This window comes from Sinohyriopsis cumingii, chromosome 5 (genome assembly GCF_028554795.1).
Source record: "Sinohyriopsis cumingii isolate HCF-2022 chromosome 5, ASM2855479v2, whole genome shotgun sequence".
NCBI lineage: Eukaryota > Metazoa > Mollusca > Bivalvia > Unionida > Unionidae > Sinohyriopsis > Sinohyriopsis cumingii.
Genome location: NC_142965.1, coordinates 55,632,128 through 55,649,960, shown reverse-complemented (window position 1 = coordinate 55,649,960; position 17,833 = coordinate 55,632,128). Strand labels below are relative to the sequence as shown.

General features: G+C 36.0%; 1 protein-coding gene across 1 annotated transcript in view; it reads left to right on the top strand.

Annotated features, from left to right (window-relative positions):
* The first annotated feature begins 666 nt into the window (after positions 1-666).
* The window catches only part of LOC149799216 (sodium/hydrogen exchanger 9-like), an 85,959-nt gene continuing 68,792 nt past the window's right edge, over positions 667-17,833 (top strand). The window contains exons 1-2 of the mRNA XM_089958484.1: positions 667-943; positions 9,219-9,415. Coding sequence (XP_089814610.1) covers positions 673-943; positions 9,219-9,415 — 468 coding nt within the window. The 5' untranslated portion in view covers positions 667-672. The remainder of the gene's footprint in view (positions 944-9,218; positions 9,416-17,833) is intronic.

Sequence of the window (17,833 nt, the reverse complement as noted above, 5' to 3'; positions counted from 1 at the left end):
TTTCAGGCATATTTATGCAATTCAAAGTTTGCATTCATATTTATCGTAAATAAAAAGTAAATTGAAATTGCAAAGACGCAAGTTTCTTGTTGAACTGGCTACCGTAAGCATTTCGATTATTCACTATATTCATACGAAACAGGTAAAACATCGACGTAATTTCCAGTTGGTTCATTTTTTGCCCAGACTTTAAAATTTGCATCCAATTACAAGAGGGCAAGAAGCGAGAAATATTTAATTTCATCAGAATTTATATTTCTTACAATGTTTCACTCGCGTCCAATTTGGTACTTCTGAAAAGACGAATTCTGTTTTTGTTATACAGATGGACCATAAAAGCCATCCACGTACCCTTTAACACTGACCGGTAACTGGCCTCTATTTCGTCTTTCGGTGGTTTTTAAATAGTGCAAAATCACTTATATGATATCTTATTTAGAAAAATTATATATATTTATATATACACAACTGCTATGTAATTCCAGTTATTAAAAGGGGAATGAAACCGAACCACCCTGACAACAATGTTAACGAGTTAAACAAGAATATAATTAGTAAGTTACAAGATACCGAATAATTTTGTATACTCGAAATATGTTTGTAATTATAGGATATAAACTCTAAAGGAATATGTTTATCTTAACACATTAACATAGGGGGCGTTATTTCAAGATGGCTACGTCCAGGAAAATTTTGATGTTTTTTAGCTTCCTCATGACAGTTATGACAGTGAGGATGGCTAATAGTCCTGATGTTCCATTGACTCCATCAGATGCAGTGGCAGAGGCAAAAACTGAGGAACAAGTAACAAAAACGCATCAGACGGATAGCTTGACGATTTTGATGTTGCTGGCACTTCTTCTCCTAACTGTTTTGACTATCTGGCTGTTCAAGCACCGTCGGTTTAGATATGTGCACGAGACCGGCCTATCAATGATCTATGGTAATTTGGCGCACTGACACCCTTATTAAAATGTACAGCGAGATGCTTTCCACAGAAAACAAATTTTTTTGCATGTTAGAGTTACCCGGTTAGAGAGTCCTACATGTAAGACCATGACGCCGATGTTTATGTTGTGGGCGTCAAGGTCTTACAGCCTAAGTAACGGCGCTGTATAGCTTGTTTTGATATCGACTAACATCGTTACGAAAGTCAAATTTTCAGGAATATTTCACACAACTGACAACTAAAATAACTTCACTTTTCTATAAAGTAAAGTCATAATGTTTTAGTCGGACTTTACTTAAAGATTTTTTCTCTAATAAATTTAAATTCTCGCAGAAGAAATAGACCTGTTTTCAACTTTTATTGGCCTTCATTTCAGTTGGCTGGAAAGCGATGAAAGCTGGGAATGTCGAAATCAGGTTAAGTTGAAATATTATTTAACGAAACGAATAAAAAATATATTATGCTCCAAGAAACATATCTCTAACATGTACCTCCTTGAACTTACTTCGACATACTTCGACTACTGTCGCATTGCAACATATTCAAATGTATATCAACGGAACGTAAAAATGCCTCCATTTGCTAGTATCATATTTTCTTAACGCCACGACAGGGCTCGAATTTAACACAAATTTCTTTGTAGCCAGAAGGACTAGTATACTGAGAAATTTACTAGTCCTGCCAAATCTTTATTAGTCCTGTCCACTAAACAATGTCACAGACTTGTATTGAGATTAACAACAATTTTATTTCATAAATAACATTATCATATGAAATGCAGAAGTACAGAAGTATAAATCTCGCTTCAAATCATCAATCAGTCAATTCACATTTCTTGTTTCTCAAGATAACCTGGATCCAATTCCAGAAAGGGATCCAGGTTCCTTTCTCATCCTCTGCCTGCACTCGGGGTCCATATGGGGTTTGTTCTGGTCTACTTACCCGTCTCCGTAAAACATTGCAGTGCAGTGGTGATCACCTTCGGGATCCCTTCTGCCTTTTCTACATTATCAATTGCCAGGAACGATTATTTAATCTCTCCTCCTTCGCGAATTCTAATTCTCTTTGTGTTGCCCACAGCTTTCATGTACGTTTACTGATTCAGTTTTAGAGTTCGAACAACCGGCAACAAAACTGGATGTTTTCTCTGTGTTTGTTTTTGCAAATTCCGTACACCAGTTAGACCGCATAACATTCTTTTCCTCATCATAATTCATCCATTCCCTCTCTTTTGTCCATGTCTTCTGAAACATTTGATTATGCTTTTCCCTATCATAAGACTTATTCCTATCTTTCATGTCATTTTCATTCAACTTTTGCTTTTTTCCTGTGGCTAAACACTTTCTATAAAATGCCACATTTTGCTTGTTTTATAAGGAGGGAATTGTGCCTTTTGTTGAAATACAAGATGTTACAGTATAGCTGATGCAAATTAGTTAAAGTGAGAAAAGGAATGGCACAGTGTCCTTTATATCAGAAAGTCAGAGCAAGAAACACGTTTCAAAACACGTGCCTTTGCCCCAACTTCCCCTAAAATTAAATGGCCTCTCCCTAATAAAGACTTGACTTCAGCGGATGTTCTGCAGGATCAAAGCAGTGGCTATTGTAAACAATGTTATAAAACATTAGCATCAGAAGATGATTTTAGTTTCAGCTTGGAAAAGGTGTGTTCCCATTAAACAAATCCATCTGACTCGTCGCGATGTATTTAACAGCTCCAATTACAGTCTCATCATTAATAGTGTAAGTTTGGTAATTTTTCCTAATTAATCAGACCTCAGTGTATTGCTGAAATTAATAAGGCGGAAAATTTTCAAATCTTAGATGCCCATGCTCAGAGATTTTAATTCCCAACAAATATACGACATTCTGCTATCAGACTAATTAGGATCAATTACCCAAGTCCCATTGTTAATGACGGGACCATAACTGGCACTGTTAAGTGAAATACACAAAATTGGATGGCTTCTAACGCACATTTTCGAGGCATAAATTGACTTCATCTTTTCATGCTAATATTTTATGACTGTGTTTACAATGGTCATTGCTTTGGTTCTTCTGCTGAAGTCAAATCTTTATTAGGGAATGGCAAAAACCAAACGCTAACTGTTGATAACCGAAACTTACTAGCCCATCGGACTATTAACATTATGAAAGTTACTAGCCCGACCGGAAATCTACTAGCCTCGGGCTAACGGACTACCGCTAATTTCGAGCCCTGCATGATAAAGACAGCACAATAAGTATATTAATTACACATAAATTAGTGGAAGAGTATTGATATAGGTTGCCACGTGTGTGTGAGATGCTCCTGAAACTTTGATTACTCATTCTGATGTCAACGACATCAAACACGCTATACAAGGCCGTTATTTGAATAGTAAGGCATAGCACTAAAACAAAAACATGTGCTATGTCTTACATTGTAGGACTACCCCGTTAGATAATTTTTTTGGACAGTTATATACAAGCATGATGTCAGAGAATGTTACTCTTGCTTCTTTTGATGGAACACTGTTGATTAAAATTCTATTTCACTGGTACATTTTATTGGCATCGAATTCATGTTATTTTCCATTAAAATTAATGAAGAACTTTATTGTGCCAAAATTGCCTACTGCATTACCTGCAATGATCTGAGGGTTAGATTGCTGTTAACAAAGGTTTGGTTTACTTTTAAGAGTGAGGTCTAGAACAAGTCAACCAGCTATGTATTTGGGGGAGCGTCCACCTTGGATCTGATAGTTGTTGGTTCAAACCCCAGCCGAGTCATACCAAAGACTTAAAAAATGGTACCAACTGCTGCCTCACTAGGCACTCAGCATTAGCAGGTTAGTATTATGTCTGGTCAGCCTGGTATCAGGATAATCTAACTGGGTGGGACATCATGCTGCATGTCTGTGGCATGATGCCCCAGTGCTAGACATCACTATAAACTGCCACATTGCAGACATTGTAGTGATATGACTGAAAAATTGTTAAAGCTATGTTAAAAATCCAAATCACAAACAAAACAAAACACAATTATTATTATTGGATATTTTTTCTGTGCTCGATTTTAATGACAATCAGTTTCCCTGCAGTTACTGACATTGCTTCTGGATCACTGAAAACCATCTGTCACTAATCCATTGGAGGAGTGAATTACTTCATGTTATCATAATAGTTTAGAAGTAGTAATGGTTAATATAACTGTTTATTGTACCAAGCAACGTCCTGCACTTGACAAGTATACTAAAATCTCTTGGCAAGCATTAAACTACTCATCCACTCATCAAGTAAACTGGTGTTATTATATTTATTGATTGTTACAACAATCATGCACATGTTGAACTTGCAAGAACTGATTTCATTACTGATGATAACAAAAAATGAAAGGCTACAGGCTAGTATTGACCAGTTGGAAAAGATTGCATTCGCCAGCTCAGTGAATATGCAGAATAATCAGAACAAGGTGTTTAAGTATTTATGTCTTTGTTTGTAAATATTTACTGTATTTTGTATGATGACAATTGTAAACCTGTGGAACTATTTGCAGGGTGTGCAGTTACCAAGAAAGTGGCAGAAATTAGTTGATGATAAGAGAACACATGATCAAAAGTATGATCAAGATTAAAGACTAAGAATGTACTAGAAATGCTGAAATTTTTAATATCAATGGCTGAAGTTTGACTCTGGAGAGGCTGTGATGTGCACTTTTTGCACTGAGGGGACAGAAATATGATTGTGTGTTTTGAGTTAATTTTAAAGAATAATAAATGTTGCATTAGTAGCTTCTGTTTAATTATAGAAGGATCGGTCAAATTTATATAGGTTTATTTTAAAAAAATGATTTTTGGTAATGCTTCTCATTATTGACAAATTCTAATTCAAGCCCTGTGTATTTTACACCCTTGTTGCTGGTCCTAAGGAGGGTACTCATGAAAATTATGTATGCTTGACCCAGTAAGAAATCTAGCTGATTTCAGCATTGGCACCAGAGTCTGTATCTCAGTAACAAATATTGACTCACACATTCATTGTTTGCAGATTTTAACAAGGCCAAGACTAGTCACATGATCACATGAAATGAGGGTGGAAAAATAAATCCAATAAAAGAAAAACAGAGTTTGGAATAAGGTCACTGAATGTTGATTGTTGGGGGAAAAACTATTTGTATATGTCTTTCTTATAGTAGTCTCACCTACTGTGAAACAGTATGAGATTTCTTGTTGACATAATAAGCCATCAGTTGTATCACTTACTTTATTCACTGCAATGAATGGCTCCCTCTTCTTTGATAGATATATCACAGTACTAAATTAAAATTCAAGTCCTTATACTTTGTGCCTCAAGTAAATTGATTTATTTACAGAAAAATATTTCAATAATATCTTTACACATTACTTGGGCTTTAGGAAGTACTACAAAATAAACTAGCTCATTACATGATAGAGTTTTCACATTAGCTGAATAAAAGATCACCTTAGAATACCCAGATATTAAAACTGTTCTGTAAGTTATCCATTGTTAATATCTGCTGATGTTGATGAATTTGAGGGACAAATAGTTATGAGACGATCTTAAAAATTTTTAAAACATAGCTGGGTTTTCAACAGCTGTGTACCCTTAGGTTATGATGAATTAGAGGGACAAATAGCTATGAGACGGTTTAGAATTCTGTTAAAACATACGGGGTTTTCAATAGCTGTGTACCCATAGTTTATGATGAATGAAATTTAAAAGCAACCCATTTTTGATGCATGTAAATGCCAGCCTGTATTTTGTTTTACACATATTGATTTGGGTTGGGGTATCAGTCTTGAATACTCTAGATTAATAATTTCCTGCTGAGTGCACACAAATTTATGGTATTTGCCAGTGATTGACATTTGCATGACTACTGTTTACATCTTATTGGCCAAACTTATGTTGATGTAAAGTCAATATGAACTGAGCAGTGCTAACAGAATACAAATGTCACACTGATGTGTGCATAAATGAATCGAGATTGTTTTGAGAATATCTTTCTTGTTGATGATACATAAAGAGTAAATAATTCTGATTTTTGACCAAATTTCGTCAGTGTGTTTGCCATTCAAATTATAACAGCTTAGACAAAGCTGTGGAAAATATAGCTGCTCATGACACCAGTTGTCAAAAAGTAAGTAGACAAGATTTAATAGTGTTTTTGGCAATTAATTTGCTTTAGTCAGATGCTTGCATATCCTCATGGCTCATTCAATGTGCAACAGATAAGTAATCTCTGGCCCAATTGGTGTGCAGTTTTGTATATAATGTACTCTATTTTTTTATATATAGAAATTTCTTTGTGGGGTTCAGAATCCTGCAGGGAGCACTGACCATTGATTTTAGGCTTTATGATGGAGCAATAAGAATGACAAATGTCAAATCGGTTATGTTGAAATACTATGTTAGGTAATTACTGGTAGGTGGTAACACTTACAGTGGACAGAGTTCCATTGGAGGTGCACTGCTAAATAAACACTGGGTTATATGCCATGGTAAAGACCTCTTGTTTTTAATATTGTCAGTTACAAAAGACCTCCTATTTAAAATATTTCTTGTCACAAAAAGACTCCAAATGGTCAACTCAGATGCGCTATATACCCCTCTAGAGTTGTCCAGCATGCAAAAGTCAACATTGGAACTCAGCAAGAATACACACAAGTCCAGTTTTACGCATTGATTAGTGCTCAAAGACCTGTCTATTTATGAGTAGAGAGTTCAAAAAGACATTTATTTATAATATTATTCATAACATTGTAGTATTTATGAATAGAGAGTTCAAAAAGACATTTATTTATAATATTATTCATAACATTGTAGTATTTATGAGTAGAGAGTTCAAAAAGACATTTATTTATAATATTATTCATAACATGGCAGAACACATACCTACACATTTAGTAAAGTAGTGCTCTCTATGGTCACCATGTACTGTTTCAAAGAACTGCAGTTTATTTTTCTGGGGTTATCTATAATTTTGACAAAAAATAGGGATCTGATCTATTTACATTGAATTCTTGATATGGTTTATATATGTGAAAGTGAGAAAATAGGCCAAAATAGCATTTTAGTGTCTGAATGCACATTTTAACAAATAAATTCTTTCTAATGATTGTCATTATTTGATATTTATTGACCCAAAGGACTTATTAGTTGGTGTTGTTGTTTTTGTAGCGTTTAACACCATTTTTCAGCACATGATAGGCTATACATGGTGGACAGTATTAATGGTGGAGGAAAACCTCGGAAAGAACCACCAATCCACGAGAAGCTACTGGCAAGCTTTCTCACATACCCACATTGGCTGAACCCGAGACTCGAACCCACGCAAACAGAGGTGAGATGGCAGGGATCCGTAACGAAGAGTGCTTTAGACCAATGGGCCACTCAAGGCCCCAGGACTTATGGGATGATGTGTTTTCCATGATCAGTCCAACATGCGTCATCTGTCATTCATCCATCTGTTGGCACAAGTTTGTTATCGCTACATAAACTATTTTGGAAGATGGCCTTCAAAGTTCACACACACATTTATCCCATGGTATAGTTGGTCCTGGATGAAAATCGTGCTGCTTCTACATCTAATATGGCCACCACAGCAACCATCTTGAAAATCTTTTTGCTACTACTCCTGAATGGATGGTTGTACCAACATGGGGTTTTCACCAGAAGATTTCTTATGATGTCTAGTTGGTCCTAATTGAAAATGGTGTTCATGTGACATCCAGTATGATCGCTCTGTCGGCCATCTTGAAAGTCTTGTTATTGCTACTTGTCCTGATTGGATGGTCATATCAATACTGTGTTTTTCTCAAAGAGACTTCTTGTGTAGTTAGCAGTGTATTTGATAGATGGAGTATTGTATACCCAGGAAGCACAGGCCCTGTGACTGGCTTAAACTTAGGACCTATAGTGACAGAGGCCAATGTGCTACTCATGTTTTCCATTTCCTTGCACTTCATATCATGTACGAATTTTTTCTTTGGCTTTGAACATACTGAATTCACTTAAAAACCAGGTTCAGGTGTAAGTAACATAGACACTGATGTGCCATCTCATAATGCACTGGCAGATCAGGGTCTTTGTTGTTTTCTACTGATTATTCCTTACAAACTGCTTAAACATAGATGTCCTGGCACATTATGCAATGACAGATATGTATCTATGTAGTTTGCAGTTGGATCTGACTTGTATGCAGATTATGTACATCAAGTGCTAGATAGAGCTCTGCATGATATAAATCAAATTATCCATTTTTGAAAATAGTTTATTTTTGTTGTGTTTTTTTTCTCTCCCAAGCTCTGTACTTTTTTCTTGATCTGGTAAATTAAGTTTATTTACTCTTATGTTGATCACATGGGCTATGTGATGAATTAAATGTTAAATATAGCTGTACTTTTTAAATATGCATGCATATCTCAATATAAGATGAATACGGATTTTACTTCCATTAAATAAAATTGGTCCAGCCATCATATTCAGTTAAAGTTATTGTATTTTTACTTTTTCTGCGAGCTGCAGTAGATCAGTGGTTGGTGTGCTGGACTTTTGAATGAAAAGATTTGGGTTAGAATGCTACCATCAGATCAGCCTGGCCTGGTTGCCATGTTGAGTCCTTGGATAAGGCACATTGTTCTATTTTCCTTGGCACCAAATAACCTACGTGTGTTACTATGTCAAAAGTATCAAACCAGACCAGGTCATGTTCCTTTTTAGTGACTGAAAACTGGACATGTTTTTAATTTCATCTGGGTCCTCCTTTTCATCTAATATGGATCCTCATTAGACTGTCAAGAAAAATGTCATCTTGATGTGTTCATTGTTTATATATAACTGTAAAATGTTAGATTCCTGTTGGTCCTATGATGGCCAGGAAGGACACAAATTGAAGAAGTAAGTGAATTTTCCTTTTGGTTGTCTTATGAGTCAAAAATATCGTACCATTGCAGAATTGAAATTAAAATCTGTTTTCATAAAATAGTTCTCATCCACTACTTTTCTGTTCCTTTTCTCAGCCAGCATCAGTTGTTTATTTTCGAAATAAAAATAAATACTTCCATTGTCATGAGTGTTTTGTAAGGCAGTAAGTCACTGAAGAGCTACAGCATTAGATTATTCCCACTGTCATTGAGTTTGTCATTACCAGTCCATCACAGGTCAGTACAATCACATATATTACTAATCCATGCTTCCATGCTTTAGTTTTAAAATAATCATAATCAATTTGTTACTCATATAGCTTTGTTTTTGTGTTGTGCAGGTTTAATTGTGGGTGCAATAATAAGGTACTCCAACAGTCCAGTGAAAGAAATAATTGCAGAGGCAACTTTAAGGAACTTCAACTTATCTGAAAATCCTGAGACTATTTACATTACAAGATACAACCAAACACTCAAATATGATTTAGTTGGTTTAGTTAAAAAAGTTGCACTTGAAGAGGTTCCCTTGGAGAAGACGGTAAGCATTATATAATAGCACTTGATAGTGGAATGCATAATTATAGAACATGATAGGTGAGTGGTACACCGTTGCATAATTATATAACATGATAATAGAATGGCACACCATGGCCAAATTTATAGAACATGGTACACCACTCCCTTGATAACTCACGAACCTGCTTATAACGCAGAATCAGGTGTGGATTCCACTTTTTAAACCAGAAAATACCAATAACTTTATCCCTATTTCTTGAACTTGAAGAAAATCGCGATCAAAATTGGTAACTGAAACATTTATATGTCAGTCGTTTTGTGGTTGAAAATGGTAGATAGGACCTGTTAATTTAATCAACATTTTGAAATTATCAGCTTTTAATTAGAAGTCATATAAATGGGTACATTTTCTTTCCAAATGACATTCTTAGCATACCATAATTAAAGATATCCAAGGAAATTTTTGTCAATTAAAATGTCACTTATGCCTAGTGTATGTTGTACATTAATATTTAAATGCCAGGTAAATAATTTTTAAAAGCGAAATTTGTGTTTTAATTCTTTCTTAGTTCATCTTAAGTGTAATCATCATAAATGCATCAATCTACCGTAACAACTATGTCCACAAGTATTTCTCTGAGAACCTAATTAAGCAGGGCCGGCACCAGACCCGGCCAGACTATCTGGCGCCCTAGGCAAGGTTAGATTCTGGTGGCCCCCCCCCGAAAATATCAATTTCAAAAGTTATAAACAATAAAAAAAATTAAAAATGTGCCCCCTGAAATCAGCGCCCTAGGCGACTGCCTGATTTGCCTATATGGTAGCTCCGGCCCTGTAATTAAATGCTGACCGTGTTTAGATAACTGACTTGCAGATGTATTTATCATATTGTTGCACGGAATTAAAAGCTGGCCTCCTTTGTATTATCACACTAATTACGTCTTTTGAATCAAATACAAAATGTGAAATAAAAGAAAAGTTAAAACTAAAAGGCATTCTAATACTATGTACCTAAACTATAAAATGTCGTATGTCAGGTGAACTCATTTCTGTTGATCAGTTGAACACTATTACAAATTTTATTGTGTATGTAACATAATTAAACCTTAAGTTTGGTTTCACAGATATGGACCATTGTGGGCAAGCGAGTCTCAGAGAATTCCTGAATTGGCAATTAGAGTTATGCTCAAGGACGTTAAGAAGTTTCACTGTTACTTCCAATGAAATTGTGACATCAATATTCTACTAATTGAACAATACAAAAATTGAGTTTTGATGTAGATGATTGTCTCACAAAATAAATGTCGCTAGTTTTTGAAGAAAGAAAAATCTGGTTTGGCGGTGTATCAACAGTTAGTCTAGTTCCCTGCTGCTTTGACTCCTGACTTGGCACTATACAATTAAATACCACTCCAGGAACCAGACTAATCAGCAAAACAAAAAGCAGTGACGTAATACACAGATGATTTCATGTACACGTGATGGTTGTTGAAGCCAGTAGAAACGATCTTTCACATGTTGGATATTTTAAAATAAATGTTATTTGTACAGAATAACAGACAACTTCATTAGGAAAAGCACATTATTAACAATTATTGACAGGACTGTAAAATGTGATTTCATTCTTTAAACAGCCCAATTCCCTACCCCCCCTGGTTTTCACAATGTGTGAGCATTTTTTTGGGTACTTTTGGAGGTCCCTCACGCCATCGCTTATAGTGCGGCCTGTGTTTGTGGACTCCGTTGTGTGCGAGTTATCGAGGGAGAGGTGTAGTAGAGTGGCACACCATTGCATAATTATATATCATGATAGTAGAGTGACACATCATTGCATAATTATATATCATGATAGTAGAGTGATACACCATTGCATAATTATATATCATGATAGTAGAATGGCACACCATTGTATAATTTATACATCATGATAGTAGAGTGGCACACCATTGCATAATTATGCATCATGATAGTAGTGTGACACACCATTGCATAATTATATATCATGATAGTAGAGTGGCACACCATTGTATAATTTATACATCATGATAGTAGAGTGACACACCATTGCATATTATACATCATGATAGTAGTGTGGCACACCATTGCATAATTATATATCATGATAGTAGAGTGACACCACTGCATAATTATATATCATGATAGTAGAGTGACACCATTGCATAATTATACATCATGATAGTAGAGTGACACACCATTGCATAATTATATTATGATAGTAGAGTGACATACCATTGCATAATTATATATCATGATAGTAGAGTGGCAAATCATGGCATAGTTCATAAAATGATAGCACCCTGGCAAACCATTCTATAATTATATAACATGATAGCACAGTAGCAAACATTGCATAAGTATATAACATAATAGCTTAGTTGGAACCATATAGGAAATCCCTTTTTAATTTCTCGAGAATATCTTAGCCAGTTTCATGCAGTTTGGTTGGAATGTTTGTTAGAATATGCTATGTCAGAATTATGACCCAGGTGACTTGATTAGCAATGGTGTGGCAATCTTTGCACTAGAGTGGGAAAACTTATTTTCAGCTACATGTATATGTGGTCGATAAACGCCAAGCACATTATGGGCCAACAACATTGTAGCAAGAATAATAAACAGTTATATGAACATGTTTGTTTTTTAGCTGATGAATGCCAGTTGGAAATATAGAAATCATTTTAATTCCTGTAACTTCATGTATATACATTCAAATCATGGTTTACATGTAAATTTGTCAAAAGAAAAATGTTTTAAACTGGAAATGAAGTTGTAATACTTAGCTTCCTGTTGTTTGCATTGAACCCATGATATTTATTTGATTGACCGATTCAAGTCAAACCCATCATACATTATTTAATAGACGAATTCAAGTCAGACCCATCATACATTATTTGATGGCTCAATTCAAGTCAAACCCATCATACATTATTTGATAGACGAATTCAAGTCAAACCCATCATACATTATTTGATGGCTCAATTCAAGTCAGACCCATCATACATTATTTGATGGCTCAGTTCAAGTCAAACCATCATACATTATTTGATAGACGAATTCAAGTCAAACCCATCATACATTATTTGATGGCTCAATTCAAGTCAGACCCATCATACATTATTTGATGGCTCAGTTCAAGTCAAACCATCATACATTATTTGATAGACGAATTCAAGTCAAACCCATCATACATTATTTGATGGCTCAATTCAAGTCAGACCCATCATACATTATTTGATAGACAAATTCAAGTCAAACTCTTCATACATTATACATTATTTGATTGACACATTCATGTATTTGCTAGACCAAATTCTTTTGGATTACTTTTTTTTTAGCTAATGGAGGTTGAAAATCTTAAATTTATTGTTTATATTTTTATTTAAAAGTATTTTATATGTTTGGTCAGGGGCCTCCTTCATTACTGTGGTATTTTGGGAATTGCATTATAATGAAAGGCATTACATTGAGCGAGAGCTATGTTGTTGAACCAGTATTTCTTCAAACACATTACACAATCATAATATATACCTCGAGAATTACTACTACATGTACTTCACATATCTGGCACTCCCAGGTTAAAACTTGCATGCTTTTACTGCATTGTAAATTTTATCCTATCTGTAACTCTGTAATATTTTAGGTCAACATCATCAGCATCATTAATTGTAGCTAAAAAGTATATAATTCATTTAAAATACTTCATGTGATTGAATTTGGTACTTTTAGCTATATTTAATGTGCTTACCTGAAAAAATCTACTGAGTTACTTATGTGATGCAGTGTGGAACAAAGTGTATAACAAACAAAGCTGTACTGATTTACTTATGCAGTGTGGAACAAAGTTTGTAACAAACAAAGCTGTACTGAGTTACCTATGTGATGCAGTGTGGAACAAAGTGTATAACAAACAAAGCTGAGGTATTGATCAGACCCTGTCCTAAACTCAGACTTGACTTATATATGGATGAAGGAATAACAATTTATGAAATTTACAGTTTCGACTTATGCTCTGCATCACATTATAGGCCAGCAAATATGGTATAGTCATATTTAAATTCCAACTTTTCTGTTCTTCCTATCATAGATGGCAAAGTTTCCTAACTTTCAGTGTTATCACTTTGCTATCTTCACATTCACATAGTTGCCTATATACCTGCGCTGGTCGTTCCCACACATTGCTATAGCCATATTAATACATCCATGTGTGGTGCGTGATATAGAAAACTCATTTAGTATTGCTGTGTAATTTGCAGTGAGTCAGGACACATGCAGTTAAGTTTCTTTATTAAATTGTCTTAGCATCTAATTTCATATGCATGACACCTTACTGATTTCACCTCTATAGAACATCATTTGGCCTTTCCTACAGTTAGCATGGTCTCATAATGGATATTTCAGTGTCTACTTTGTAAGTATTGGTTTCTTTTTTATGTGCAGGTTTTGTGTGTAATGTAGAAAGCTCGTTTATTTTAATGTATAGCTACTGCTGTGGTTGGATAAGTACAGGTAAGTTTTCTATACATTATTTACTCAGTAGTGTCCAACTCTTGTGTAATTACAGTGGGCAATGCTTCATTGATTTTACCTGTATATGCAATGAAAAATTGGCCTTCATACAGGTAAGTTATTATTAAAATTGATTATTCAGCTTCCACTTTGTACATGTAGTTACTATAAGTGATGCATAAGTGATTTTACCTATATCGGCTGTCAGAATTGACCTTCTGATAGGTTACTTGTTACTAGAATTGATTATTTTGCATCAGGTTTGTAGTATTAATATCAGTACTCTAATTCTCTACCTGTATAGGTCACATTTGCCCATTACAGGTATTTATAAAATTGGGTAACTCTGCATGGACACTCATAAGGTCAAGAAACAGGTCATCAATACATGATGTGTATACATGTATATTGTCAATTCTGTTTTGTCGTAGATATTTAGACCATGAGTGAGTCCAGTCTGAAAAAACACTCAACATGTAGTTTTCTCTGGTTGTCATTCCTTAAATACATGTTGGATTGATTGAATTAGGTACTTTCAGTGAGTGGCAATTCTTCAGGCACTAAGGGCAAGGTGCAGAAGCATAACTAGAGGGATGAGAACATCAGCTTGCACACAAGGGTCCGAAACCATGTCATTTATTTACTGGGGTATGAGAGCAACAGCCTCAGTTACAGTCTCGCATATCAGAATTATGGACCAGCTACATGGATCAATATTCTGTACCCCATCTGAACCTCAAGAACTTGATGTCATGCCAGTCAAGATGGACATGTTCCTTCATGACTGGACTGTCATATAACTCTGATTGCAGTGAGCCACAACCACAATTGATCATACAGTATCTGAACTTGTCCAGTTCTATGAGTTGCCTAGTGCTGCAAGGCACTTACTGCATACAATTCCCGGTCTAGTGTCTTAATACCCAAGTATCCAATTCGTGAAAGCAGTTATGCAGCAGATTAACCCACATAGTGCTGCTAAGCACTTCCTGTGGACGGTGAAAAGTTCATTCAGGCACTGTCTTGGATCAGTCTAACCCCCATAGTGCTGCTAAGCTCTTCCTGCAGATGATGCAAAATCTATTTAGGCACTCTCATGGATTAGTCTAACCCACATAGTGCTGCTAAGCATTTCCGGCAGACAATGCAAAGTTCATAAAGGCACTCTCATGGATCAGTCTAACCCACATAGTGCTGCTAAGCACTTCTGCAGACGATGCAAAGTTCATACAGGCACTCTCATGGATCAGTCTAACCCACATAGTGCTGCTAAGCTCTTCCTGCCCCCACACCTCCTCTTATCACAGATCCCACTAGGAAGAAGGCTTCAATTTTTATTTTCTGAAAGGTGAAAATTTACCATGACATGTGGATCTGATAAATGGTTTCAGGAGTAATCTATATCATGTTCAGTGCACTCCTTTGCCCAGAGTACTTTCAGCTACAGTGCAGCACTTGTCACTTGATCATCAACCTAAGCACATTCAGTCAACTCTTTTATGCACTTGGGTGTGTGATTGGATGCAGCAATGGGTTCTAATATTGTCCATTGTAGAGACTTTGCAATCAGTGCAGACTTGGAAGAGGTGTGGCTTCATGTCCCCACTTGGACGGCTTCCAGAATTTTTGTGATTGCAAACAACAGTCTACAAAACATAAGGCTAGTTATTTTCTATAGCAAGACATGATTTCATGGAATACCCTCCTTCTTATTCTCAATCTACTCAAGAAAAACGTTTACAACATTGTACCCTTTCAAGGTAAGGTTGACTAGGTCTGGAACCAATATTCAGGTGCGAATGTTTCCCCTCAGGAATTAGAATTGAATTAATGCAATGATAGATTCATTATCTATACAGAGTAATCCATCTGAATGAAAATTCATATGCTTGCTGAGTTTCACTCTTTGCTCAATGCTGCAGCAGATGTCTATGTCTTAGGTTGCTTTCTTGGGCTGCCATAACAATGATTCTGTAGTCCAAATGGAGACCAGACCTTGATCATTGGACCAACTTTAACAATCTGCACAATATGACTTGCATTTCAGAAGCATGGATACCACTCTGGACTTGCATTGGGGATGCCTCTGCAGGTACAATCCCCAACAATCAAGATAGTACCAATGCAAACACAGGACTGGGGGGAGCAAGTCTCCTACAATTTCAGGATGCCATAGGAATGTGGCCCAGTCAGGATCATTATTTACATATCAACATTCTTGAGATGAAAACTGTTTTGAAAGCTTTTCATCTGTGCCTGGAGAACCTGCATGGGAATGGAGTTCATTCTGTCAGAAAACTCCACTTTTGTGACTTGTCTCAACAGTAAAGTAGAACCAAGTCCCAAGACCATTATATTCTTGTTTGGGATTTTCTAAAATGGTATCTTCAATGACAAGTCTTTGTTTAAATTTGACATATCCAAGACTGATCAATGTCATGTAAGCAGGAAATTTATGCAAATGGAATGGGCTCATCATCCATCAGTTTTTATTTAATCGTTGCACAGTGGGGTTGACTTATGATGGACCTATTGGCGACAAGGTAGAATGCCAAATCCTAACTTTTGTCTCACCAGTCTTGGTTTTAAAAGGTCTGGATAATCAGTGTTCTTTCTAAGGATTGGAATAGCCCATTGTATACACTTCTTGGGTTCTGGAGATAATACAGGAATCAAAAGAATCAGTGTCTCATCCTGATTGCTCCACTCAGATGGGAATCTTGGATCTTCCTCATCAATCTTGCAACATAATTGTCAGGAATCTAGATATTCCCTCATCAGCATAAAGCAACTGTGATTGCAGGTGTTTCATCCTAACCCAGAATTACTAAACTGGATGTTCGGATTTTATTGAAATACAGCCTTAAGAACAAACAGTTCTTACAAGTGGTAGAGAATTGCAAGTGAGATTGCCATCCACCTTAGAGGTGTTTGAAGGCAGTGGAATATATTATCAATGGAGTACACACTGGCACATTGTTATCATGGAAGAGAGGATATCAGACAAACTAAAGACCTATTCAATCTTCTGTTCATTTTGGATTTCACCTAGTAAATGACACTGGATCATTGCCCAAGTGGAATTTATAATGGTGATTAACCTGGCTGAACAAGATACCATTTGAACTGCTCTCAAGTGCTTAGTTAGTTCACCTCATAAGTTCTGCCTCACTGCTTTGGCAATCGGCAGGCAGAATCATTGAATACATTTTGTGTTGGTTAACCCATCTACATGCAGTACCAACAATATGGATCAGTATCACTCTTGAAGACCCCAGCTTTCATTGATAAGAACAGGCTACCATTCTTGGGTATTCCGATATTGGTAATAATTCCTGTCATCTTTGGGCACTTCATCTCAAAGTCACCTACAGGACCCAGTGCAAGGTCTGAAGTGGTATTTCAGGAAGAGTGGGTTGTTGCATAGAGGAAGTTAAGGGACTCATTTGCCTTCAAAGAGCAGAAAGACAAAAAGGGCTATCTGTTCCGCATATCAGATTAAACCCATACCAATTAATTTGCATTGAATATTTACTCACATAGTTAGGACAGTTGCCACAGACATTGCATATGAGAAAAACTGTTCTCTAACTGTAATTATCCCTGCCATGAGATGGAGATTTGAGTAAACTTCTCCATTTTTTATGAGATCTTTTGTCCAAAAAAGCTGAATTCAATCAGGAAGAACCTTTACCCTTTCAAAGCCGCTCGCCGACATTATAGAATCTATTTTCCATTCAGGTTATCTAGAAGCTGTCTCATATACCTTAGGGGACCAGAGATGGTCTCTCCAGGGTATGGGGATGTATCTCCCTCCACCATTTACCTATTCTCCTAAGGCATTATGATTGGGTAATGTATTTGAAGAAGAAACCTTTTGTTCCAGTTTCTTTGAAAATACCTACCCAATCAT